The following is a 27,618-nucleotide window of genomic DNA, read 5'->3' on the forward strand; positions in this document are numbered from 1 at the left end:
GATTTTTTTATTTATGGAAAATACTACTGGAGTTTTATATGTTTTTTAACACGCTGATAACGAATTTTTACCTTAAAAAGATATAAACTAGGAAAATTTTAGGAAATTTTTTTGAAAAAACGGGAAAAATTTCGGAAAAATGTGATTGTTTAGGCGTCAATGGGTCAATGGCGTTGATACATCCTTTTTTCAGTATTTTTCGGTCACTCCAAAAAAAAAACTCAACATTGCTTTTTGGGCTTTGGGACCAGTGCTGGATTTGGGCTTAGGCCCGGGTCTAGGGCGACAATTTTAGGCGCGGCAAAATTTTCGAAACATCAAAATTTTAAATGCAAACCAATTCAAGGGCAATCCAAATTTTTTCAATAAAATGTATTGTATAATCTATAATGAGTGAATTTACTTTTAATTTGCAGCAATGTTAATTTTTTAATAACTGTTAATGGCTTTTTTTTAATAGCTTTTAATAGCTATTAAAAAATTAACGTTAGGTCAAATTAAAAAGTAAATTCAATTATTAAAATTCAATATATTTTATTGAAAAAATTTATTTAGATTTAGATCAATTGGCTTTTATCAATAATAGTCTTTATAGAAAAATACTATGGATTATTAACAAATAAAAAGAATGCTAAATTGAATAATTTTGAGAACACCTTTAATGTTCCTCAATGTTTTTTAATTTTCGTATTTTTAGTGTAATTAATCTCATTATACAATGTACAGCACCCTGAAACAGTTTTATTTGGTATAGGTGTTCATAAATTTATCCAATTCCAGCTGTCTGTCTGCCTATCTGTCCGCCAGCCAACAAGATAACTAAAAAACGAAAAGAGATTTTTATATTTGGTGTCCATTTTCTCACAAACTATAAAAAATAGGTAGTTGAAAATTTGCAAGTAACTTCAATTGGTGGTCTTGTGTAAAATTATCGAAAAAGGAAAAAGAAATTCAAGAAACTACTTTCGAAAACCAAATAGCTGCGGCATATCAAATCGGGTCTAGGATAGCATAAAGACTAAATCCACCAATGTACGGGACTAATTTTTTACTTGAGATCAAAAATTTTACAAATAAAAATTCGTGTGTTCAAAAGATGTCAAAAGATGTTCTTTTCAATTGTTCTGAAATTTAGTTTTCTGGTCTAAAAATTGTTTCGCATTTGGTATCTTCGAAAAATGGTCAAGTCCATTATATTTGATTAAATATGCAAATGATTTTACATGCATGTAATAATAATTGCATATATATAATTTCTAAAAAAACTTATAACAATACCTATACAATACTATTATTATTTGATTAAAAATTGTTTCGCATTTGGTATCTTCGCAAAATGGTCAAGTCCATTATATTTTATTAAATATGCAGATTATTGTACATGCATGTAATAATAATTACATACATATAATTTCTAAAAAAACTGATAAAAATTACAACCACAATACTATTATTATTTGATTAATTTTAAATTCTAAACGTTAAGAAGCATAAATATTAATCAATTTCATTTAAAAAAATTTAGTAATTTAATTTTATTAAATACGAATGGTGCAGAAATTTATTTTTGAATTTAAATTATTATTTGCAAAATTGAACTTAATTTTTAATACCGCCAGTTTTCAAAATGACATATGTAGGGATATTTCTGACTTATATAAAAATATTTAGTTTTCATTTTTTAGTGTTGGTAAAATGACTTCGTGAGTTGACGAAGCCGCCTTGTTATGATCGTTCGACGTTCAATGTTAAATACGCCATATTGGCATGTTGATGTAATTTAGACGTGATAACATTGATTTTTTTTCTGTTCTTGAAAAATTTGTAAAGTAAATAATAATTCGTATATAATTATTACATTCTAAAATAACAATGGGTTCTCGACATCGAGATCGAAGTAGGGATCGTTCACGAAGTCGTGGTCGGGATAGAGATCGCCGTTCTAGACATCGTAGTAAATCGAGGGATAGAGATCGAGATCGTCGAAGTAGGAGTCGTGATCGTCGTAGTAAATCGAAAGATCGACGAAGAGATCGTCGTAGTAGTAGAAGTAGTAGAAGAAGTCACCGAAGTAGAAGTCGCGATAGTAGAAGCCGTGACACGAAAAGTTGGGATCGTAAATCTCGAGATCGCAGTCGTGAAAGGAGTGCCCTTAAAACTATTGAGGAGGATAAACAACAGCAAGTTGCACTATTGGACACATTAACTTCTATTGCTACATCACGCAATTTTAGTTCTTTGGTAAGCAGCGTTAAAGAGGAATTAATTAATCAAAATAGTAATGGATCTATTTGCAGTGGTGATGACGCTCCTCCGAATGAAAGTAAGTTTGAATCACAGTTTTATAGTAAAAAACGTTACGTATACTATTTATTGACAGCTTAAGCGAAAACGATTTCTGACAAATTTCATCAAGTTTTAAACAGTCATTAAAAATTTTTTTTTGTATAGCCTTCAAGGCTTTTCCAATAATGAGTTCTCATTAATCAAAGTGAAAATAATAAATAAGCTAAGTAATTCAATGAGACTAAATAGCTACGAGTAATTTTTAAAATAGTTTTAATGAAATAATTTAGTAGCTAATTTTATTATAAAATTTTATGATTTTGCTTAGCGAAATTAACGTACTTCTGAGTTCTAAAAAAGAACGCCCTTTTAATTGATTTGAGAATTTTCTGTTATAGCTGAAAAAGAACGGCGTGAACGACGACGAAAATCCCGTTGGGGTGGCAGTGAACACGATAAAACATTTATACCGGGCATGCCGACAATATTACCTAGTACATTGAATAAAGAACAAGAGGAAGCGTATCTTTGTAAGTATATTCATAAATGAACATTTTACTTAATTAATATTTAGTATTCGAAAAGATTTTGTAAAAAAGTAAAAATAGATTGTTTTTATTTTGATATTTTTTTAATTACATTTAGGTTTTAATTAAGTAAATTTTTTATATTAAATTCATAGGTAAGTAGCACACAGTTCAAAATGTACAAAACTGCCTTATAATATCTATTAATTTTACAGCATATTTGTGTTCATTTATTCCATTTCGTTATTAAGTTTCGAAATCGTTTCTCCTGTAGTTTTTTTATTTTGTATAATCATTAAAATTATATAATATGAATTTTTCTAAAGTACTTTATACGAATTTTATTTTATTTTTTATTATGGCGTTACGGGTAGTTTCGAATTGAAGAAAATAAATGTTATTTTGGTAATTTAATTTAACGTATTTTGTAAACTGGGAAAATATTTATGCGATCGAACTGTCGAGAAATTAATCAATTTAAACATTTTTGGCTTAAACTAATCGAATCTCATCTATTCAAATGAAATAGTGAGCCATTAACATTTTCTAAATGGCTAAAAAAGACGGTCAAACGCAGTTAATTAATCGACGACTGTAATATGCTATTCGATTAAATTTATTTCCTATTCGTATTTCATTAAAAATTTATAAAAAAGTTCATATTATACTGATCATATTCTCAGACATTTATTTAATTAAATGTCAGTTTAAATCTGTTTAATTATGAATAACTCATTAATATTAATTTCATCTATATTAACGAGATATCAATAATTAAGCAAACTGAAGGTTATTCGATTAGAAAACAATAATTTAACAATTACATTAGTTGTAAAAATTAATAGTTTTTAAAATCAGTTTAGACACGCATTTCAGGTTAAATTTTTTTACCTAACTTTACTCAAAAGTCTCAATTAAAAAATAAAAGTTATGACTGTTTAGATTGTAGACAATGATGTCAAAAATCTAATGAGTTTCTTTAAAACTATTATGTTTTGTCTTATTTTGTTTGTCATCTGATACCATCTATTGTATATCGTATCGCAGTATGATGCCAATTTATATTGCGAACGTTCCTAAATACTAACTGTGTTGCCCATTTGACCTATTTGATGTCATAAATTAACATTTGTATGGGTTGTATTTAGGAACGTACCTATTTCACTTTAGATGGTATCAATAGGCAAATAGAACCTTTAAAATTTACTTTAAGTTAAAAAATATTATAAAATTACGTGGTCAGCTGGTTAACTATTAAGAGCTAAGAAATGACGCCTGTGCATTTTTATAATTTCATAGATTATATTTTTTTTTAAATCCGAAAACGAAAAATTCCAGAAAAGGCGCGGTACTCAATTGAATTACTTCGGGTTTTTTTGCACTACGGGCTTTTTCTTTAAGGAAATGGTAAATTATAATGAGGGGGTGCTACATTTACAAAAGTAAAATTGACTTTAAATAAGCAGAGAGTATTGGCTAACAACCACAATCAAGGTTTGTTTGCCCACTGTATTATTTAACTGACTATAGGTTTTTTTTAAACTTTGTATTTTTGACATTAATTATAAACTATTGTTAAATTTTTTAATCAACTAGCTAGCTAAAATCATTAGATTTTCTGATCTAATCGAATAACCCTAATGAATAAAGGAATATAATCGTTTTCTAATAAAAACCAATCAATCAAATCTTTCGAAAATTCAAAAATGATACGAAACTAGTTTTAGATATTATGCCACCGGTTGGAAACAAAACTCCTTCAGAATAAAACGAACATTAATTGGAAAATAAAATGGCTCCTAAAAATAATAATAATTAATTTTTTTAGCGATAGAATATTGGAACGCCTAAAATACATATACATTTTTATAGTAGACTAATATTTATTTCAATATCTAATTTTTGGGCTTTTGCCCTTGTCTAACCCGTTTCATTACAGTGCAACTACAAATTGAAGAGGTGAGCAGAAAATTGAGATCCGGTGACCTTGGAATACCAGCAAATATTGAAGAAAGGTGCCAAATGTCGTTCCAATTTTGATAATCTTCTTCTGTGTTGTTTGTGTGACATCTGCAATCCTGCTTCAAGAGAGAATTTTCACTCTGTTGGAGCCCACACTACTGCACCCAATCAGTATCAAACCTAAGCAATTTGATAATTATTCAATTATTATTTTTTTAATATTATTTAATATCGATTAATTAGAAAACACTACTTGTTTTATTTAATGAGGCTTTAGTTTTGATGTTTTAATTAGATATATTTTAATGTCTTGTACGTCTGTTATTTAAAATACGAAGATAACATATTTAAAAAATATTAATTCATGAATTTTTTTTTCAAAATTGTTAGTTTTTCATTTATGAACAGGTAAGTAAATTAAAGCCTCGTTAAAACTATTCTTGTAAAAGATATGGCTTAAAAAAATTGTTGCCAAAATTGTAAAAAACTTGTTAAAAATCATCAAAACTTAAGCTTCTTACGAAATAGAAATCAAATATGGAATAATCTGTACTCTTATAAAAATTTATTAAACAGAACCCGCTAAAAAGGGTTCAGTAAAACTTAAAGTTCTTAAAGAACTTATTTGAATTAAACAATTACAATTTTGTAAAATATTTTGGAGTGAAAATTGGTTATAATCAATTCAATTTTTATTGAAAGGATTCCACACTAATCTTATGCTGATTAGGTCTATGTCTTTGCTCGTATTGCGAGAAAAAATTTTACCGTACCCCAATTTCCATAAGATTAGTGCAGGGTGTTTTAGAATTATCCAGATAAAATTTAGTTTTATAATTGTGGTACTAATTCTAAACTTTTGATCAGTTTTATAACTCGCATGTACTCATCATCGAATACATATGCGCTTAGTCATGGAAAATTACCGCGCTACTGCCTCTGTCTAGTTAGCCTTTATTACTTGATGCGGCTGCCTAATGATATAGAATGTAGAGGTAAAGGGGAACAATCTCTTATGGCTGTTTGACTCAAAAAGTGGCTACAAAATAGCATTAAATAAAATGACTATAATGGCGCTCGTGTAGCGGAATATATGAACTGTATGTATATCATGATCCCCTGTAATATCAATACCATCTTGATTTAATGCAATTTTAGGGTCACTTCTTTAACTAAGAGGATGTGCCCCTTTACGTTTACGCTGCATACTCATAATCCACTATAGTATAGGTCCGTGGCACCATCAAATATTATGAAAATGTCGATGGTTTTAAAAATTTGTACAAACTTTATATCTCTCAGTGTCCAGGATAACCTTAAAATATATATTTCCTTATTAAATGTTATGCTTAGTTTTCTAATTCCGACCGATAACTTAAACTTCTTAAGTAAAGAATATCTTAATACAAGATTTGTTTGAAACACATTCCTTTATTTTGAGTGTCGTCGTTTAGTGCACTTCATAAAAGAAGTTTGCATATTGAGGCGACGTGATTGTGTTCTTTCTTAAAGATCATAGAAAATATTAAATATGAAAGTAGGTGAGATTTAACAAGTTTTTGTTTCATTTTCAAAACAATTTTTCTCACATTTAGGTAAAAAAATAATATAAGAACAATTACCCTAATATAAAATAATGAGTATTTCTTATTACTGAACAACAAATTAAATAGGTCACGTGGATAATGAAGATTAATACTTAATATTTATTTTTTTATTTTTTAATAACTTTAATTACAGCCATCTAAATAGTTAGTCTGCTGAAATCTTCAAACTAATATTTATTAAAAAAATATTGTTAATTAATAAAATATTCAATCGAAATTTTTTTCTTAACAAAATTATATAATTTTCATTTTATCTACAGGATAGTTTTTTTAATTAATTTGAAATTTACAGTTTATTAGCAATTTTTATAATTTAATAATTTATAAAATGATCTTTCAGTAATTTAGCCTTATTCTAAATAGCGTTACAAATTATTTTTTTTATCAAGACAAAGCTGAATTCATAAAATGTTAATGCTTGTAAGTTTTAAAAGTGTCAGAAGAAAATCGTACGCATAATGTAATTTTTTTATTGGAGCGTACGTGTAAAATCTGTTATGCAATATATCCAAACTCATTATAAATAATTTGAAATGATTTTTAATAGAAATAATTTGTAACAATTTAAGAATTCCCCAATAGGCACTAATTGATCGTTTTTTATTTTTAATCTCAAAATATTTGAGACTAACAATAGAAAATTACTTACATGCAATATTTACGTATTTTGATAAACATTTATCGTATAGAATCTTTAGTACAATAAATCGTCCTTTTTTGGAAGTGAAGCACTTTTGTAAATTCGGATTCCCTTGGAAAAATTCCCTATATTGATAAAAACTACTATGATTATCCGTATGCGTTTCACACTTCAGTGCAGTTACGGACTGACCCAAAAGTTTGTGACATTAGATTTTTTATTCATTCATTCAATAGAGATTTGTTTGGAGACCAGTGCTGTCTACGAAAAAATATTTCAAACCAATTTTTTATAAGGAACATTTTTTACATTTAAACTTTGTTTTACCTCTAACGGTTTAAAAGATATGTTGCTCATTTACGAACTCGACCTCACTTTAAACGTACTAAGCACACTATAAAAATTTTAGCTTGAATCTCTTTAGTGCTGCGGAACACTATGAAAAAAAAACTATTTGCAAAGATTCGTTACAAAAAGAAATTCACAATCAAATTTTAGACATCAACACTTCGAATAACACTTCTATCACTTGTAGCGTGTACTTTGACATAAATCGATTTGAAGATAAAACGTAGACAAGTTCAATGACACCATCAAATTTTAATGGAAAGACGCAACAAAAAAATTCTTTTGCGATCGAAAAAAATCAATATCGGGGTTTCAACGGAAATACACGTTTTGAGTGTCCCCGATTCCCAAAAAAGTGGATTTTAAAAAATGTTGCGTCCGTGTCGGTATGTCTGTTACGAAGCTGGAGCTTCCAATTTTCAACCGATTTTTCTCAAACTGGGTACATAAGTTACACACATCTAAAGATTCTATTCGAGATTGTCTTATCTAAACTAATGGGTTAAATTCAATTTTTAATAATCAATCATTAAATTTATCACGATTTAAAAAAAATGATATCATCGTATTTACTATCTATATTGATTATTAAAAAATTTTGAATTTTCAATAATTTAAATTGTAATTAAATATTTGAAAATGCAGAATATATTTTTTCTATGTGCAGATCTCCGTCACCAGAACCAATCTATAGCAGTGATGGCAAACGGTTGAACACAAGAGAATTTCGTACACGAAGACGTTTGGAAGAGGAAAGACATGCATTGGTTTTAAAGATGCAAGCTATTAACCCAGAATTTAAACCTCCAGTAGATTACAAGTAAATGTTCACTAATTTTAGTTAGTTATATTAGTTTAAGTTTGTAATTTACTCTTTTTTTTTAGACCCCCAATAATTCGTGTAAATGACAAAGTCATGATTCCACAAGAACAACATCCTGAAATAAATTTTGTTGGATTGTTAATCGGGCCACGAGGAAATACATTGAAAAGTATGTATTTTAAAATCTTTCATATTTCTCAATAATTATTTTTTTTTTTTGTATTCTATTTTAGCAATGGAAAAAGAAACTGGAGCTAAAATTATAATCCGTGGTAAAGGTTCTGTCAAAGAAGGTAAAGTTGGACGCAAAGATGGTCAGCCGTTGCCTGGGGAAGATGAACCACTTCATGCATACATTACAGCCACAAATCCTGAAGCAGTTAAAAAAGCTGTTGAAAGGGTAAGAATGTATTGATGAAGCTTTGAACTTTTAAAGAAGCGATTTTGTGTGGGTTGAATATACCCCCAGTTATTTTAATACCTTTTATATGATAATAAATAAGAAATATATTAAATTTACTCTAAATTTGAAGCGCTTAGAAAATTTTGATAATAGAGACAACATTTAATGTAGAAATTCATAAACTATAAATTCATAAACTATAAATTCGTTACAAAATCAACTGAAAGTAAATAAATTGGATACATGTATATTTTAAATGGTAATTTTACAATTTCTATAATTTTAAACAGTTTATATATTGGTCGCACAAAATCAAGAAATTATTTAGTCGTTCAAATTGTTGTTTATGTTGATTTATAAATCGTTTCTTTAAATTATAGATAAAAGAAGTTATTCGTCAAGGTGTAGAAGTACCAGAAAATCAAAATGATTTACGCAGAATGCAATTACGAGAATTAGCTCAATTAAATGGAACATTACGAGAGAATGATGGTCCGAGATGTACTAACTGTGGTGCTACAGATCACAAATCATGGCTCTGTCCAGATAAACCAAATATTACAAACAATATTGTTTGCTCTAGTTGTGGTGGAGCCGGGCATATTGCACGAGATTGTCGACAAAAACGTCCTGGAATGGGAGGTCCCCCTCAACCGGGAGATCGTGCTAAAATTGACGAAGAATATATGTCATTAATGGCCGAGTTAGGTGAAGGTCCATCACCAGATATGTTAAACAGTAATAACGGTGCTTTAAAACGAAACGTTGGTTATCCAAATATGTTTGAGCGGGCGATGGCACCACGTGCAATAATGGGTGGATTAGTGCGACCCGACCAACAAATGCCCATGCAACAACAACCACAAATGATGAATAATGGAATGCCACCACCACCATGGGGGCAAAATGGTCCCCAAATGCCATGTCCTCCGGGCATGCCTGGCCCTGCAGGTATACCACCAAATATGGCGTGGGGTCCAGGTCCCACTTGCCCACCAGGTATGATGCCACCACCTCCTCCGCCAGGTGCTACTAGTCCACCGAACATTCCCCCATTGATGCCCTGGATGGCCGGTAATGGTCAACCACCTCCACCAGGATCATCAGGAACGACCCCAGTGATGCCACCACCACCCCCACCGCAAGTAACTCAAGCGGCCGGTAATGGAGCTATGGTACCACCACCTGTTCCGTGGTCACAAGGGCCTCCCCCACCACCTCCTCCAGGCATTGATATAAATACTTTTGCTGGATTGCCAAATTTACTTGCAGCTCCTCCACCACCCCCTCCTTCTTCATAAATCTTTTAGTATGCCGCCATTTTATTAACTGTTAACCTGTTCAACATGTTTGAGAAAGGAAATAATTTTATGAATAGAGGGTTTACTTATGTTGGAATAACAACCTGAGAATTGAATCCTTGGATCATTTCGTGAAATGTTTGTTATTTTTCATTATACGAATTTTGTTTATTCGTTTATTTTCGTCCTATGGTTTCTGATTCATTGAAAATACACACAAAAAGTAAAAGCGTATAAAAAATATGTTACACAAAATGAGCCAAAGAATCAATTTTCTTTATGAAGTATACTCCCTGGATAATTATTTCCCTTATTACAAAAGAAAATAGCAATAAATAGAAGCATACTTAAAATGAAAACTCTCACTTCTTAAAATAATAGAAAACTTTTTACTGTTAAAAATATAATATTCAAAAGTGATCAATTTCTCTTACTGTCTTGAAAATATTGAATTATGTCTATTGTAATTTTGTTTTAAAATAATGGAAATAAACAGATTAAATTTATTTTTATTACATATAAACTTTATAGTTGAACAGATCAGGGAAAGAGAATCGGGTAATTTTTCAAGATAGTAAAATAAAAAAATTAACATGATCACTTTATTTTAAAAGTATATAAATTTAATAAATACATTAAAATTAATTATTGTGTAAATTAGTATAAAAATTTTAAGAATTTCAACAACAAAAATATTTTAATTTTTATAATATTGACCATTTTCTCATGTGTAAAATAGAATTTTTGACTATTTTTATTTATTCCAATTCATTGTCAATTTGATTATATATTATGTTATATATGTTTGAGTAGTATAATAAATATTATAAAGTATATTCAAATTGCTGTATCTTTTAAATCAGCCTTTTTAAACTATCCTAATCAATGAAGAATAAAAAACATTCTACAAAAAAGATAATATTATTATTCTCTGAAGACGAAATAACAATTAGAAACAAATTAAAGCTTTTCGAAGCAAATAATATTTAACAAACTTGTAAAAGATGTTTAGCAACGGTTAATTGCGCTTACTTTTAAACTAGGTATGAAATTAGTGCCATCTAAGTTTAAGTCTTCAGTTCTCTATATATTTATTACACAGGTCTGCGAAAAAAAATTTTGTCAGCTGCATGAGATATTTTTACTGAATTATATATTTTAGAATGCGCTGATTTCAGAAGTGATGGTCATTTTTTTCTATCACGTAAGATTTTTTTGGCAAATTCAAACACAAAAAATTGGTAAAAGCACACGTTTATTAAAAATTATACAGTAGCCTGCAAGCATAGTGACATCCCATCTTCCTTGATATCGCGGACATCATAGTGAAACCGTTCCCCTTGTTCTTCACTGTAAGCTCCCAGGTTTTCAGGAAAATATTCTTTGTGAGAGTGTAAAAAATGGACCTTCAGGCTTATCTTGCAGCCTTGAGCTTCGTATACTATTAGATGAACAATGGTTTTGTAGTCAGGATCCTTAGTATTTCCTAAAAACTTTCGCACTTTATCCTTGAACGATACCCAAGCTTCTTTTTCCTTCTCAATCATACTTTCCACAAAGAGAGTGTCAGTTAAAAGCCTTCTTATGTCGGGGCCAGTGAAAACTCCCTCTTTCAACTTTGCTTCTGACAGCTTCGGGAATTTTGTACATAGATATTTAAAACAGTCTCCATCCTTTTGCAGTGATTTTACAAATTGTTTCATCAACCTCAATTTGATATGGAGAGGTGGCAACAAAACTTTTGCGGCACCAAAGTAGTATTGATAGTATTTTCTCCCCAGGTTTTAAAGTTTCTCGTAGTGGCCAATCACTTTTAGTCCAGTGCTGTTTTCTGGCTCTACTATCCCATAAGCATAAGAAGCATGCGTATTTAGTTTAGCCGCCTGCTGACCCAAATGCATCGTGAGTATTTTGAAGTCCCCACAAACCATCCATTGATGGTCCTGATATTTGAGTTTTTCCAGGGTAATGGCCAAAATATTGTGCAATAATACTACTTTAAGACTAGTTTTATATAATATTACTATAAAATACTATATAATACTACTTTAAGACTAGTTTATGTTGTTACTAATATCTATGAAAACCTATATGATAGAATGTTTTGAATAGTTTTCCTGTTTTTGGGAGGTCAAAATCTATAAGAAAATGTAAAAGAATCCTATGCAGTTTTTTTGTCGCAGACCTGTTATTAGTCTGAAAACTGCTATCTTCATCTTCAGTGTGTTTGTGTTTTATGTTTGTAAGGCTGAACTCACAGTTCCATAAAACGTAGTTATATTCAATTCATGTGTAGCATGTAAATTTTTGTGCCAGTTCCTCTTACATACATATGCAAAGGTTTTATAACATAATTTTCAATCAAAAATCATAATTACAAATTGTTTCTGTATCATAAATTTAAAACACCTGTTATTTTACTTCTCCACTTATTTACCCGCTCATCAAAACCCGATCTCATTTTTTCCCACTCCAATCGTTTGATGGTTAATGATGGTTTACTTAAACTATTTGACGGTAATTAGTTAATTTAGAAAAAAATTTTCTAATCGACCTAAATTTTTATTTTTCTAGCTGCCCAATTACAAAATTCTTGGGACGTTTTTTATTCAATCGATGTAAAGACAATTGATGGTGATTGATGGCCTTTCATTTTAATTGGAAATATAATATTTTATTATTTATTAATAACTAGCTGTGAACTACCCGCTTTGCTGGGCAACATTCCCACTTTCACCCCTCCCCCTATATTCCATATCCTTTTCTAGGTTACTATCTATCACCTAACTAAATTTCATCAAAATCCGTTCAGCCGTTTAGGCATGATAGAGCAAAACTCCCAGCAAAAACCATAAAAAAATCACTAACTCAATTCAGTTTTCTGCCTACTTCCTACCCTCTAAGTACGATGACGAGGTCATTTTGATCTTATATCCGTTTTTAGGTAACCATCTATTACCTTACTAAATTTCATCAAAATCTGTTCAGCCGTTTATACGTGAAAGAGCAAAAGTCCCAACAAAAACGACTAAAAATCACTAACTCAATTTAGTTATCTGCCTACTGCCTACCCCCTAAGAACGATGGCGTGATTATTTATAGCCTATGACCATTTCTAGGTTGTCATCTATCACCATACCAAATTTCATCAAAATCCGTTCAGCCGTTTAGGCGTGAAAGAGTAACAGACAGACAGACAGACAGACAGACAGAGTTACTTTCGCATTTTTAATATTAGTATGGAAGTATGGATTTACTATAGATGTTTTCCGAAATATATATCAGTATACTGGCCAGTGAAAATGACACCATACTGATGATTCGTTCCGAAATACACTGGCCAGAGCCAAATTTTAACTGTAATGTATTTGAAAAGAATGGAAGTGTCAGCCTTTACGAAAAATTGTTGAAACACAATTTAATAAAAATATTGTTTAATTGTTTTACCACATACTCTAATGCATAAACGCCCGGTTAAATATTTATCTGACACACTGTTCTCATCAGCACATTTGATGGCATACCAATACAACGTAGCTCTTGATTCATGCGTCATTACTACTCCTAAGTATACTGATGTAGATTTTGGAAAACACACTCAGCTACATCTTCACAGAGTCCGCAAAACACTTACGTTTGACGTTAATGTCAAATGTGATACATTGTGTGGCCACCTTTATCGTTTTATTTACAAAATGACTTAAGTGTCAATAAAAGTAAAATTGAAATAAATTTACTGGAAATAATAAAAGGGAAACAAATAATCCGTAAGGTTATATATTCTATGCAAATAATTTAAAATGGATAATGCTGTTGTAATATCGTCGTCTTCTGATGAAGAAAACAATTCAAAAGTGAGTTTATTTACATATTCAATCATCAAATGCAGATTTAGCTTTATTTTACTAAAATCCAACTCCGTTGCAGAGTTTATAATAAATTTATCGATGCCTTGCAACGAGAAATTTTATGTTCGAACTTTTTCTAAATTTGATTACCTGCTTAATTACAGAGATATCGAAAGTTTTGATTATGTTAGTGATTGTTTTGTTAAAATCAATTTTATGTTTCGCATAAAATTTGGAAAACAGGTAAAACATGAATTGAAACCATAAGTTAAATAAAAACAGTAGATTATCCAACTATAAATAAATATTCGAAAACCGAGAATACACTTTCATTAATAACTTTCATACATAATTAGGACATAATCTAGGATTTTATTGCTGGATATTCTAGTATTTCTATTGACTGTGATTTTTCGATTCATCTCGTTTTACTGTACAGAATTTGGTGAATATTAGATTAATTAAGTTATCAAATTTTTGTCAATGCCAGAATTGTCGATAAACTGCATTAGTACAAAATTAGTGATTGTAACTGTGCGTTTATTAACTGTTTTTGTTTATCTGATTACACTCAATTGGATGTAAAAGGCATCTGAGAAGACAAAACTTTGATAAAATTTGATTACTTAGAAATGTATTCAATATTCCAAACTAAGGGGTATTATTTACGAAAAATCACTTTATGATTGTAATTTTAGTTTACGAAAAAAGTATCACTCAAAAAGAACACTTCAACACAGAATATTGCTAAAAATTCGAAAAAGTCAAAAATATTAGGTATCGTAACTTTAAATGACGATGGAGATGATGAAGAATTTCAGTTGGACATACATACCAAAACTCGTGAAGAATTGGAAGAACAAAAATTGGTCATACCACGTCCGCAACCATCAGTAGCAAAAGTAATCGAGAAGCCTTTACCAAAACTTATACCGAAACCCCCCGAAATCGATATTGTTTTGCAAACAAATGAAACGAACGTTATACCCAAACCTTTATTACCAAGCCTTACAATAACACCTGTAACCAAAACAAATGAATCTGAGTCGGCACAATATTTAAAAGTAAAAGATATTGATGCATTAAAGAATAATACGACTGATCAAATTGAAGTAAATTCAACATTAGAAATTAATCAATCCACAAATTTATTTATCGTAAACTCTGATCAAAATTCTTCGGCACTATTGCAAGAAGCTATTCAAAAATTATCACAACAAAAATCCGATATAATTGTATCACAAACTCCAGCAAAGCCCTTATTTCAAATCACAAATGTACACACATTGGCCAAAACAAATGCTAAAACAACAATTAAACGGAAACGTGCCGTTGAAAAAAATTCAAAATCGAAACGAATCAAATCGAATAATAGCAGTACTTCCGAAATTATTTCATTAGTTGATGATGAAAATCCAATTGACACAATTTCATTAGATTCGGATTCAGAGAATGATACAAAAACTGAAAATAAGAGCGAGGATCACAAGGAAATTGTGAGCAATTGTCCGCCTGATGATGAGAATAGCGATGAGGTAGTTTGTATTGAAAATGCTATTGAAAATATTGATATTTGTTCATCGTCAGATACTGACAGTGAAAATACAAGAGGAAGTCAATCAAACAAAAAAAGTGAAAGAAAAAATATACAAGATGTGGGTACTACAGAATTAGAAAAAATGCAGGAAAAATTACAACAAAAATTGAATAGATATGTAGGAAAGGTTAAGAAAACAGTACAAACACAAATTATTGAGAAAACCAAACAGATACAAAAATCCCAAGAAAATGTCAAAGAATTTGAAAATACAGAGGAATTACAAAACAAGGAAGAATTAACAAAAGTAAAGGAAGCTGAAACACAGAATAAAACACAATTACAAAAAACGAAAAAAATCGAAGAGTTTGAAGGATCTGAAAAAGAAATAGAGTTGTTACATAATGAAGAAGAAGGAGAGTCGATATCAGAAGTTCCGAACAAAACACAAATAGAAAATGCTGAAAAAATTGAATTACAAAATACTGATAAAACACTCGAACACCAAACCAATAACAAAATAGTTGAAATACAAAGTTCTGAAAAAACAATAGCATTACAGAGCCCTGCAAAAAAAGAAGAAATGCAAAGTCCTAAAAAAAGAATAGAATTACAAAGTCCTTACAAAAGAATTGAATTACAAAGCCCTGAAAAGATAATAGAACAAATTATTCAAAGTAGTCCTAATTTAAAAGTTGTATTAGAAAAAATAGAAATACCAAATCAATTCGATAAAATTGATTCAGAAAAAGAGGATGAGAACGATGAAATTAATGATAATGAAATATTATTTGAAAAATTTTTAGAAACATGTTCAAGTGACACGGTGCCAAATAGATGTCGTTTAATTATAAACGACAGTATTGGAAAAATACGTAAACGATATGAAAAAGCAAATATTGATTATTTAAATTCAAATAATTTTTCACAATTATTAAATAAAAAAATTCAAGAAATTTTAGCAACACCAATTTCAGCTACTGTTGCCTTTAGTGAAGTATTAATGGATTTGAAAAATAATAAACAAGAAAAAGATGATGAATCTAATAATATGGATAAAGAAACATTGAAGAAAATTAAAAAATTGGAAACTATGTTAAAATTATTAAATAAAAAAATTCGTCAGTTAGAACAAGCTGAAATGAGTTTGGATGATGATTGGGATGAAAATGCTACTTATTTAAAAGAAGATAGGTAAAATAAGTATATTTCTTTTTTTTTTTGTTATTTAGCGTATCGGTTTGTTTAAGTAATGTATTATGTTTACTAACCTTTCTAAGCAAAATTTTGTCAAAATAAACTACGTATACCGTCAAAGTGGCCATAAACAAGGGAAATCGATAATTTAATCCTACAAAACTTTCATGCTTTTTTCGATTTTAGCAGTATTTTTTTAAGTTTTATACTTGAAAAGATGCCGAAAATTTCAAAATTATCCATGTTTTTTTATTTTTTAATATTTAAGCCAAAGAAAATCCCCCAAAAAGAAACAAAAATCCAGTTTATTTGACAAGTGGTAAAATACATTTCACAAAAATTAGGTATACAAATTACAAAATTTCAAAAAATAAAATCATTTGAAAATTTTAGGTCAGGTCAGTCTTTTAGTGTGACTTTAATTTCTGTGATTGTATAAACCTGAAACTATTCCCAAGAATTACTGAAAAAAAATTTCGATGCAGTTATGTTTTTAGGGATACTAAAAGCGAAAAATTTGTATAAACAGAATATTCCTTTGAAAAATTGTATTAATTACTATATTATTCTTACTTTAGGTATAAACGAAAAAGTTGTCAGATTTACAAGAAAATATGTGAGCTACAAAATAGAGATCCAAATGCTGGTCGTTTAACATTAATGAAATTAAATTTTGAAGGCTCGAAGTATTCAAAAATTAATCAAGCTATTAATAAATTATATAATAAAAAACGACAATTTCCTAACCTTCATGATGTTACCAAGTGCATAAAAAAGTGTGTTGAACGCCACAAATTAAAACTGACTGAGAGTCAAATTGATCTCGAAGGTAAATATACAGCGTGTTCATTTCAAAATAATCCACCCTTAATAACTCTTGACCTGATGTGATTACTGTTTTGATAACTAAATCGACACGAAGTTCAAAAATTATATCTAAAGAATTTTAGGTTTTATCCTTTCACCGCCTGAGAAAAATAAAACAATTTTGCGGTTGTAGATCTAATAAGCCAGTTTGGACAAAATAAATAAAAGTCGGAAAATTATTGAAAAAAATGTCTTTTTAATGTTTTCAGCTCGTGAAATGTTCAAATTATTGGGTGAAAAATTACAAAAACGTAGACAAAAAGAAACCTATCAAAATTTAATGTCTTATCCAGAGGAAATTGTGCTAGAGGATCCAGCATTGAAAGACATCGAATTAGAAAAAAAACTACGTGAAAGCCATAAAGAAGCGCATACACGAATTGAAGAAATTATGAATAAATTTGTACAAAAACAAGATTCGGGGGAAGATGCTTGTTTCAATGATGAAAACAGTGCAACCGAAAAGAGTGCTAGTGATGCTGAAGATAGTGAGGAAGATAGTAACGAAGATGAAGAGGATACTTAAAATGTTTGTTATGATTTTATATCACTACATTTTAATAAAAAAAAACTTAACAAATCAAATATGATTTTTTCTTGAATTATCCCATATCATATGACAAAATGAACAAGTGAAAACAAACAATTGACTGAGTTAATTGTTGAAATACCATGAATAATCAGTGTTGATTTCTTTATCACATTACAGATATAAACATGTGACACATACATAACTGATAATCAAGCATAGTATATATTATAAAATTTCCGCTTAATTGGCGCCCTGACGGGTAAACAGTGATGTTTACGAAAAAATGTTTCAAACAAAAGTTGTTTAATTTTTGATAAGGAACATTTTTTACACTTAAACTTTTGTTCTATCTCTAACGGTTTACAAGATGGGTCCTACGGACCCAAGACCCAATTGACCTATGATGCTCATTTACGAACTTGACCTCACTTTTTACGACCTGAGTACGCTGTAAAAATTTCAGCTCGGTATCTTTTCGTTTTTGAGTTATCGTATCCACAGACGAACGGACGGACAACCGGAAATGGACTAATTAGGTGATTTTATGAACACCTATGACAAAACCGATTTAAAACAAAAACATTTTTTAATTAAAATATTTATTTCATATCCATGGAACATCAATCAATTAATTAAAGATATACAATAAAAGATTTTTTTTTAAATATTTAATTAATCGATCACATTCATTTGAACTCATTAATAATACATTCACTAAATAAGCGTTCATTAGCATAACTGTAATCAGATAAAGATATAATCTTTAATCCCTGGTGTCAAAATAGTACACGCTTATTGTATAGTAAATTAATTATGTGTTCATGATTGAGTTTAATACAATCTTCCATGTGAATGGGTGACACTCAAACTAGGATTTATACTAAGTAATGGCCGTTTCACTCTGGAATATGGGTACACGTATGCTGGCTGTAAATATGGTGGATGTGCAGCTACAATTCTTGGATACGAGGGGTAATATACAGCTGGTCTTACACCACCTCCAATATGCAGATATTTTGTATATTGGAATAATGGACTGGCTGAGGCCTGTCCTGATGCTCCATGCAGTGCTGAATGATCAGATAGAATATCATCTGAAGCATCGGCATTTGCCGCAGCACTACTTGAAGACATACCAGCTGCGTTGTATAATGAATTGCTATGGCTGGATGAGGCAGAATTACCTGCCAATGAACCGGATGCTAAGGAATCAGCATTGGCAGCATTTGTACTATGGTCTGCACTCATGGCAGATGCGTGACCTGATGGAGGTCGAAAATATCCACCTTGCATTGCAACATAGGCTGCATTTGCCCTTGCATTCATAGCATTAGCGAAAGCAGCAGCCCCACCAAGATTAGCACCCATTCCAGCATAACCAACCGAACCGCCAAGACCTGCACTTAGACCAGCATTACCATAAGCACCTCCAGCAGCACCACTATAAACTCCAGCAAGAGCAGCAGCGTCAGCCAGATTGGCTGCCCCAGCAAGACCAGCAGCATCTCCGTAAGCTCCTGCAAGGCCATTTGCGTTAAGACCAGCAGCATTACCATAAGCTCCAGCAAGTTCATTATTTAACATTAATTGGCCAGAAGCCATTTGATTAGCAGCTAATTGATGTGCTGCCAATCCACTCGCTGCTAAATGATTTGCAGCTAATTGATTAGCAACCATTTGATTTGCAGCATATTGATTTTCAGCAAGATGATTTGCAGCCAAGGCATTTGCTGCTAGACCATTTGCACCAGCTAGACCATGTGCAACAGCCATGTTTGCAGACAAACCATTTGCAGCTAGTTGGTTTGCTGCTAACTGATTAGCAGCATGTGCACTCAAACCATTTGCTGCTAGGCTATGTGCAGCTAATTGATTTGCAGTTAGTTGATTTGCTGCCATATGATCTGCTGCCAAATGACTTGCAACCATTTGATCTGCTGCTAAATGGTTCGCTAATTGATTTGCAGCTAATTGATTTGCCATATATTGTTGTGCACCTGATAGGCCTGATGCTTTGGCAGAATAACTATCAGATAATCCATTAGCAGCAAGTGCGGCTGCAGATTCTTGATATAGTGCATTGTTACTGTATGAGTTAAGTTCATTATTAGATTCTAATAACGACAAAGGGACACTATGGTAACTAGAATCTGCATAACCATTATTTGATTTCATTCCCCATAACGATGAACCACTTCTTGGATTACGAACATTACTTTCATCTATTGGAGAACAAAAGAAAGATATAATTAACAAGAACCCTTGAGACGTATTTTTAATCTAATAATTCAACGAGTTGGAATAATTCAAAATAAAAACAAGTGAAAATAAACAATTGGCTGAGTTAATTGTTAAAATATGTTGTACAGACAGTGTTGAATGCCTGTGCTTGTATTACCTATTTTATAAAAAATCTCATATCACGGTGCTTGTGTTTGAACTCCTCCTAAACATTTATTTGTACATTCCATAATTATTTGTTAGGTATGAGAATAGGTCGTAAAGTATTTTTCACCCTCCTGATCTTACCCTAAGGTGGTGAAAGAGGAGATGATAGTTTGCATATGGAAATACCATGTAAATTTTATAGAAAAAAATATGTATGCTGTAATGTCAATGCTACCATAAAATAGTTTTTAATTTCCACCGACTACTTTTGGAGAAATCTATGGAAACATATCATCCATCTACCGTTTTACAATAAAACCAATGTTAAATATGCCTAATTTTCAAGTCATTTATTTATTTAAATAATCGGGCAAAACCCCCGCCCACAAAATTTTCAGAATTGACTTAGACTTTTATTAAAAAATTGCCCTGGCGCGAACTTGTAACATGATTAAAGACAATTTTTTACAAACAATTTGCAAAAAATTAGTTTTACAATTTAAGAAGAGAGTTCGAAAATTAAAAAAAAAAGCTATGAATGCACTTACTATTATTTTCTGAACTCCTTGCTGGATTATTATTATGATCGGCCTGTGTATAAAGCAGAGCACATAAAAATATTACAAGTTGTCTTGTAAACATTTTTCGTTGTTATTCACTTCCAAAAGAAAATAAATTTTGAGATGCTGTTTGAGAGTCGATAAATTTGAAAGTGATGAGTGTAATAATTTTTTTGTATTTATATATGTAGTAAAATACTAGAAGTACAATACACCATTGTGATTAAAAAAATTACAAAAACATGTTATTAAAAACTACGCATACATATTATGTTTTATTATTCCATATTATATATTTTACTCAGACTCTGGATCCTTTTTTAAATACCTAATTTAAAAGAAAATTTAACCATTATAGACCGTGAGCCCAAGTGGAATAATAAAGTCAAATTTCTATGATTCTGTTTGTATCCGAGTCAATAAGGCCAATTAGTGGCCTGGATAAATTGACTCACAACTATATGTGTCACAGACGATTACCAGATCGAAAAATTAGATGTTATAGTTAAGATTTTGAATGTAATAATAATTATAAATTTTTTTCATAAGTGGTGATTTTTAGTTTATTCTTCTCTTGTTTAGAATTTTATAGGCTTTAAAACTATTTACTCTCTACATATCCAAGACCCAACTGACTTATGTTGCTCATTACGAACTCAGCCTCTCATTTTACGGCCTAAGCACGCTATAAAAATTTCTGCTTCAAAGAAACCCTATACCTACCAATATTTTCTTTGTAGCATCAATATTATTAAGCGTTACAAACTTGTGACTAAACTTAGTATACCTTGATATATTTCATATATACATGGTATAAAAATATTTTTTGAATGCATTTTTAGTGTAGATATTCGTATTTTAGTAAAAGTAGACATTATTTTAAGTGAATCCAGTGGCAGATTTAAGGAAAAATGTGCCCTCCTTGTGAGTTTTTAACTGGGATTCCCTCTAGTGTCAAATTTATGCAAACCGTTTTTCTAGATTTGTGTGTTTCGACTTTCGTATTTCAGCAATTTTTTATGCTTGGATTTTATACATGCAATTATAGATTATTGCTTCGTTATAAGAAGTACAATTGTTTCAACAACTTCCTAGTTATAGAAATTTGTAAATCGCAGATATAATTTTTATACCATGTATATGAAATATACCAAGGTATACTAAGTTCAGTCCCAAATTTGTAACGCTTAAAAATATTGATAATATGAACAAAATTTTGGTATAGGTGTTCATAAAATCACCTAATTAGTACATTTCCGGTTGTGTGTCTGTCATCACGATTACTCAAAAACGAAAAGAGATATCAAGATGAAATTTTTATAGCGTGCTTAGGAAGTAAAAAGTGAGGTCAAGTTCATAAATGAGCAGCATAGGTCAATTGGGTCTTAGGTCCGTAGGACCCATCTTGTAAACCATTAGAGATGGAACAAAAGTTTAAATGTAAAAAATGCTTCTTATAAAAAAATAAACTACTTTTGTTTGAAATATTTTTTCATAAACATCACTGTTTACCCGTGAGAGCGCAAATTATGGGTAAATTGTATAATATGTATTATATGGGAATATCAGTTATACCTATATGTGTGACATGTATGTATGTGTAATGTGACAGAGTAATCAACACTGTCTATACATGGTATTTCAACAATTAACTCTGTTTGTTTTCACTTTTTCAGTGCAAATTTCGGCATTTCTTGGTGAATCGTTTTTGCTGCATAAAGTTTCCACCTATTCATTTAAAAATCTTGGGTATTATGCATACCCGCCAATGAAAATAATGTAACTAATGATATTTTGAAGAAATAACATGAAATTTGAAGTTCGTGAAACAATTTTACTCTTTAAAAAGGAAGATGACGCAATGAATAAATACCTATGTACAAAAATAATTTATTAAATCAATAAAATTTGAATAATGAGTGAATTTGAATATTGAGGTATTAATTATAGGATAAATCAGAGAAAGACGAAGTAGTTACGGCAAAGGGGAACATTGTCATTTATAAAAATATTTTCATTATCAGAAAATCTTTTACGTAGAAAATATCACTTCACACTATTATAACATTAATTAAGTAAAATTTGCTACAGTTTAAATCATTTCCTTTTTTGCCAAAGTTAGTGAAAGATATTAATATTTATAAAAATATTTTAGATTTCAATGTGATAAAACACAAAGGTTGTGTTTTCTTTCCATTGATCTCTGATTTGTTTTTTAGATGTTTTTGAGTTTATCCCACATATACAATCATTTAAAAATGAGGTACCTATATATATTTTTTCAATTTTACTGCTCCATTTTATTCAATTAAAAAGCTTTGTAATGAAATCCCATTCTTTTAGATAGTTCCAGAATTGACTGAATGGTGAATTTTTAAAAAAGTTCTTGGGCTAACAAACATGATTCATCTAATTTTAAGTTTTGATTTAAAAATAGTTTTTGGTTTTGGTTTAGATTTGTAAATAATAAATATTAATTTTTATATCAAATACAAATTATGAAATAATTTTTTGTTACTGTTTGAAAAAATACGATACACTCGAAACTTAAATTACTTACTTCTTTTTTGTTCTATTGTTCTATATAAATGCACGCATACGAAAAAATCACCCACAACTATGGATTCATCAATTGGACGTGTAATTCTAATCGTATTTTTGCAATTGAATTGTATTCAATCAATTGAATTTCGGGATGATTTTCATAAGGGTTTGGGAGTTTTTAAAATATTGATGGTTTATGATTAGTGTCCAATAATCGTTCTGTTTAAAAAAATAAAAAATTTTAAAAATCTAACTCCATAATAAATTGAGTTTCTCAAATACTTAGGAAAGTAATGGTCGCGAATTGGAATTACTTGCAGATTACGTTATCGTAGGATTTGGGGCACTATATTAAATGTTTTTTCTAATATAAAAGAATAATTTGATATATTTATTCTATATAATAGTTATCTAAATTTTTTTTCTCAACGGTAGGCATATAAGTAGGCGTATATTAATTGTCAATTATTACTCGCAATTTTTGTAAGTGATGTATTGTTTTAATTGAAATTTAAAATGCTATTATCAGAAGCAATCAATTTTTTTAAGGCTATTTCCAAAAAATAATTTAGTCGTCGATAACATGTTACAAAAAATCGTTTTTCAATATTTATTATTCAAAGCTCTACTTAATCATATCATATTTTTAAAAGAATAAATAAATAAAATAAATATCGTTTGGAATAATAGTAAGGAGTTCTAAAATCTACGTCAAAAAAGTCTTTCTATTGCAAAAAATGGTCATTTAGAATGGTATTTTGTCTAAAAAAACTGACAGTTGCAAAAACACACTCAATTTCAGGGAGTTTATGCACATCTTATATAATATTATTACTCTAGCAAGTTTTTTTCTGTCCTACCCTTATCTTCGTTATTCCTTTATCAAATTCCATGATTCACCCCTCATTTCTAAGCTTATTATGTCTAGATTTGACGAAGAATATACTCACGATCTAAAAATGTATCGCTTAGGAAAAAACACACTAGACAAATATTTTGAACGAAAAAATATCATAAATTTAAATAATGAGCTTAAAGGCAAACATGTCAGTTTTTATAGATGTTCACCTAATTCAGAGGAAATTATTAAGTCGAAACAACAGATATTTCACAACTATTAAGCTATTTAAAATATTTTTTAAACCTGTTCTCCTAATACTAATTTCAACAATCAAGTTGTTGTTTTAGCAGCTCCGCGATCTTAGCACCTCATGTGCGGAATTTCGATTGACCAATTATACCATCTGAAAGGTCAGAAATTGGTCATAAAAGGTCAGTTGGTCTCATTAATTGGTCAGCATCAGAAAATTTTTTATTAAAGATTAAAGTTTTTCAAGGTCAATTAATAAGTTTAGCACCTCATTCGCAGAAAAAATAAAAAACTCCACCTATGCGCGATCGGGAAGCATTCGCTGATAATTGGTCAGCCAATATAAATAATTGGTCAGTTTAGGTAATTTAATATTAAAAAAAATTAAAAAAGTTGTCTCTGTCGTAACGCGCATGCTTTGAGCCGGATGGTTTTATCAGGGCAGTGAGTACTTACGCACAGCTCTTCACTATAAACCAGACAGAGTAGGGGAAATATTTTTTTTATAATTTTTTATAAATAATAATACAAATAATAATACATGTATATTTGATAGTAGTACATATCAAAAAAAAAAAATGGATAAAATTTTTACTTTTAAAAAAATGAATTTTTCCTTTTATTTAAATTTTTCACTCTTTTTATAACATGTATATATGAAATATACATAGTATATTAAGTTTAGTCCCAAGTTTGTAACGCTTAAAAATAATGATGTTAGTATACAAATTTTGTCATAGGTGTTCATAAAATCACCTAATTAGTCCATTTCCGGTTGTCCGTCCGTCCATCCGTCCGTCTGTGGACACGATAACTCAAAAACGAAAAAAGATATCGAGCTGAAATTTTTACAGCGTACTCAGGACGTAAAAAGTGAGGTCAAGTTCGTAAATGAGCATCATAGGTGAATTGGGTCTTGGGTCCGTAGGACCCATCTTGTAAACCGTTAGAGATAGAACAAAAGTTTAAATGTAAAATTTTTTTTTCATAAACATCACTGTTTACTCGTGAGGGCGCCAATTAGGCGGAAATTTTATAATAGGTACTATACTTGATTATCAGTTATGTATGTGTCACATGTTTGTATGTGTAATGTGATAAATAAATCAACACTGACTATGCATGGTATTTCAACAATTAACTCAGTCAATTGTTTGTTTTCACTTGTATTATATATATTTGTACATATGTCACCTATAAAAAATTTGAATGAATAATAATAATGGTTATTTTATATAGTAAAAAATCAATTTTCGGGATAACGTTTTCAAATTAATATAAATAAATAAATATCGTTATATATTTTAAATTTTGTTTTATTTTATTCTATCCCATTTTTCCTTTCAGAACAAAATTATTAATTAACTAATTAATTTTTTTTTTAGTAAAGGTACAAACAAATTCTTATAAAATATAGGTGAGATAAAGAAGTTGGATTGTAAATACGTAATATTCTTTTTGGATTTTCATTTTATTATTGTGTGGTATTTGGTTTGTAAAAAAAAAGTTGATGCAAAAAAATTTTTTTAAGATGAAATTAATTATATGGAATTATGTGCAAGTAATTCGTAAATAGTTTTTATGTATTTTGATTTCATTTAAATAAAGTTGAAAACTCAAACCCTGTTTTTATTTTATTTTTCCCCATCTCTCTGTAGCTATACAATATTATTTCAGTTAAAAATAGGTGAGTATTTCGAACTTCACGATAGGTAAGTATTTCAAACTTCGTTTGCCATTTTTTTTGTAATAATACTACTTAAAATTTTCCGAAAATGAGTTTTACTTTTTGTTATAATTTAAGAAAGTCGAAAATATGAATATAATTATTTATTAATAAGAATAACAGAGCCCTAATGGTATAATGGTTAGCGTATCTGACTTCGATTAAATAGTCCCTTGGTTCGAAACTAGGTGAGGACATATATTAAAAAAAAGGTCATTAAATCTTTTAAGCAAAATCTGATTTTTATTTTCATTTTTTTTCAAATTTCCACCACAGCATGTTTGCCTAGTAAATGATGAAAAAATTAGTTTTTTTTCGTTCAAAAACTTCAATTTTTTTCACATTTCTACTAGGAGAACATCAAGGACGGACGGAATAAGTAGTACCTGATAGCAAGGTAATTGTTGTCACCTCGTAAGTCAGAAAGTTAGTGGTCTGCACACCCGTGTTTGGTGAGTGTGATCTCTAGTGGGCAGACCAATAACTTTCTGCCAAAATAAAATTTTAGACTTTCGGGGTGAAAACACTTACTCACCTTTCTCCTTATCAGGAACTACTAATTCCCACTTATGTTCTCCTAGTACAAATGTTGAAAAAATTGAAAATTTTTTCGAAATTATATTATTTTTTGAATATAAAATTAAACTGACCAATTATTTATATTAGCTGACCAATTATCAGCGAATGCTTCCCGATCGCGCATAGGTGGAGTTTTTACAATCTTTAATAAAAAATTTTCTGATGCTGACCAATTAATGAGACCAACTGACCTTTTATGACCAATTTCTGACCTTTCAGATGGTATAATTGGTCAATCGAAATTCCGCACATGAGGTGCTAAGATCGCGGAGCTTGTTTTAGCAACGGGTACCGGTAGCAGGGGAACGGAATTGCGCACGGGTCGAGCTAGTTTGAGATAATAGGATTTCTTATAAAATTATAAAATTTTTTATTCTATACAATCCATGAACATTTTTTTGGCATCGCCAGGATGAATTTTTTTTGTACGTGCAAAAATTTATTACTTGGTAAGTAATTAACGAAATCGAATAAATGTGGTTACCCGGGGGTTTTCGTAGTCGCCAATCACGAATATGATGTTTAAAATACTCTCCGATGTGCCTGAAGACCAGTGTAAAGATTTTTCACAAAATTTGTTTCGAAATACATCCAAAATCGGTAATCGTGGATTTTCTGCCGATCACTTACCTATACACGCTTTATACTTACCTATTTTCGATGTTTTTAATATTTGAAACTTTATAATTTAATTAATTTTTTTAATTTTCAAATTTTACTGTATCTCTCTTTACGAAATAAAAAAATAATGGAATTATTTTAACAAATATCTTATTCACAAAGTTACATAATTTTATGAATATTCGAAAATTTGAAATAAAACAAGAAGTAGAAATGAAATCAAATTTTGAAA

At 29.9% G+C, this 27,618-nt stretch overlaps 3 protein-coding genes across 3 annotated transcripts; 2 read left to right on the forward strand and 1 right to left on the reverse strand.

Annotated features, from left to right (window-relative positions):
• The first annotated feature begins 1,746 nt into the window (after positions 1-1,746).
• Positions 1,747-10,498, forward strand: LOC123292136 (splicing factor 1). Its single transcript, XM_044872693.1, has 7 exons — positions 1,747-2,323; positions 2,685-2,816; positions 4,753-4,828; positions 8,038-8,190; positions 8,256-8,362; positions 8,427-8,593; positions 8,977-10,498. The coding sequence occupies exons 1-7, from the start codon at positions 1,873-1,875 to the stop codon at positions 9,895-9,897; spliced, it is 2,007 nt and encodes a 668-aa protein (XP_044728628.1). The 5' UTR covers positions 1,747-1,872; the 3' UTR covers positions 9,898-10,498.
• Positions 10,499-13,624: 3,126 nt separating this feature from the next.
• Positions 13,625-17,912, forward strand: LOC123291831 (kinetochore protein SLK19-like). The gene is made up of 4 exons (XM_044872257.1): positions 13,625-13,751; positions 14,444-16,476; positions 17,058-17,308; positions 17,556-17,912. Exons 1-4 carry the CDS (start codon positions 13,698-13,700, stop codon positions 17,870-17,872), a joined length of 2,655 nt encoding a protein of 884 aa, XP_044728192.1. The 5' UTR covers positions 13,625-13,697; the 3' UTR covers positions 17,873-17,912.
• Positions 17,913-18,653: 741 nt separating this feature from the next.
• LOC123293511 (uncharacterized PE-PGRS family protein PE_PGRS3-like) lies at positions 18,654-20,949 on the reverse strand. Its single transcript, XM_044874361.1, has 2 exons — positions 20,815-20,949; positions 18,654-20,100 (listed from the first exon to the last, which is right to left on the reverse strand). Exons 1-2 carry the CDS (start codon positions 20,906-20,908, stop codon positions 18,710-18,712), a joined length of 1,485 nt encoding a protein of 494 aa, XP_044730296.1. The 5' UTR covers positions 20,909-20,949; the 3' UTR covers positions 18,654-18,709.
• Positions 20,950-27,618: the final 6,669 nt, after the last annotated feature.

The sequence above is a fragment of the Chrysoperla carnea genome, chromosome 2 (genome assembly GCF_905475395.1).
Source record: "Chrysoperla carnea chromosome 2, inChrCarn1.1, whole genome shotgun sequence".
Taxonomy (NCBI): domain Eukaryota; kingdom Metazoa; phylum Arthropoda; class Insecta; order Neuroptera; family Chrysopidae; genus Chrysoperla; species Chrysoperla carnea.

Coding starts and splice junctions, on each gene's coding strand:
- LOC123291831 (XM_044872257.1), top strand. CDS start 13,698: ATGGATAATGCTGTTGTAATATCGTCGTCTTCTGATGAAGAAAACAAT. Junction 16,477..17,057: donor ACTTATTTAAAAGAAGATAG/GTAAAATAAGTA, acceptor TTCTTACTTTAG/GTATAAACGAAAAAGTTGTC. Junction 17,309..17,555: donor GAGTCAAATTGATCTCGAAG/GTAAATATACAG, acceptor TAATGTTTTCAG/CTCGTGAAATGTTCAAATTA.
- LOC123292136 (XM_044872693.1), top strand. CDS start 1,873: ATGGGTTCTCGACATCGAGATCGAAGTAGGGATCGTTCACGAAGTCGT. Junction 2,324..2,684: donor TGACGCTCCTCCGAATGAAA/GTAAGTTTGAAT, acceptor TTTCTGTTATAG/CTGAAAAAGAACGGCGTGAA. Junction 8,363..8,426: donor ACGAGGAAATACATTGAAAA/GTATGTATTTTA, acceptor ATTCTATTTTAG/CAATGGAAAAAGAAACTGGA.
- LOC123293511 (XM_044874361.1), bottom strand. CDS start 20,908: ATGTTTACAAGACAACTTGTAATATTTTTATGTGCTCTGCTTTATACA. Junction 20,101..20,814: donor AAGGAGTTCAGAAAATAATA/GTAAGTGCATTC, acceptor GTTCTCCAATAG/ATGAAAGTAATGTTCGTAAT.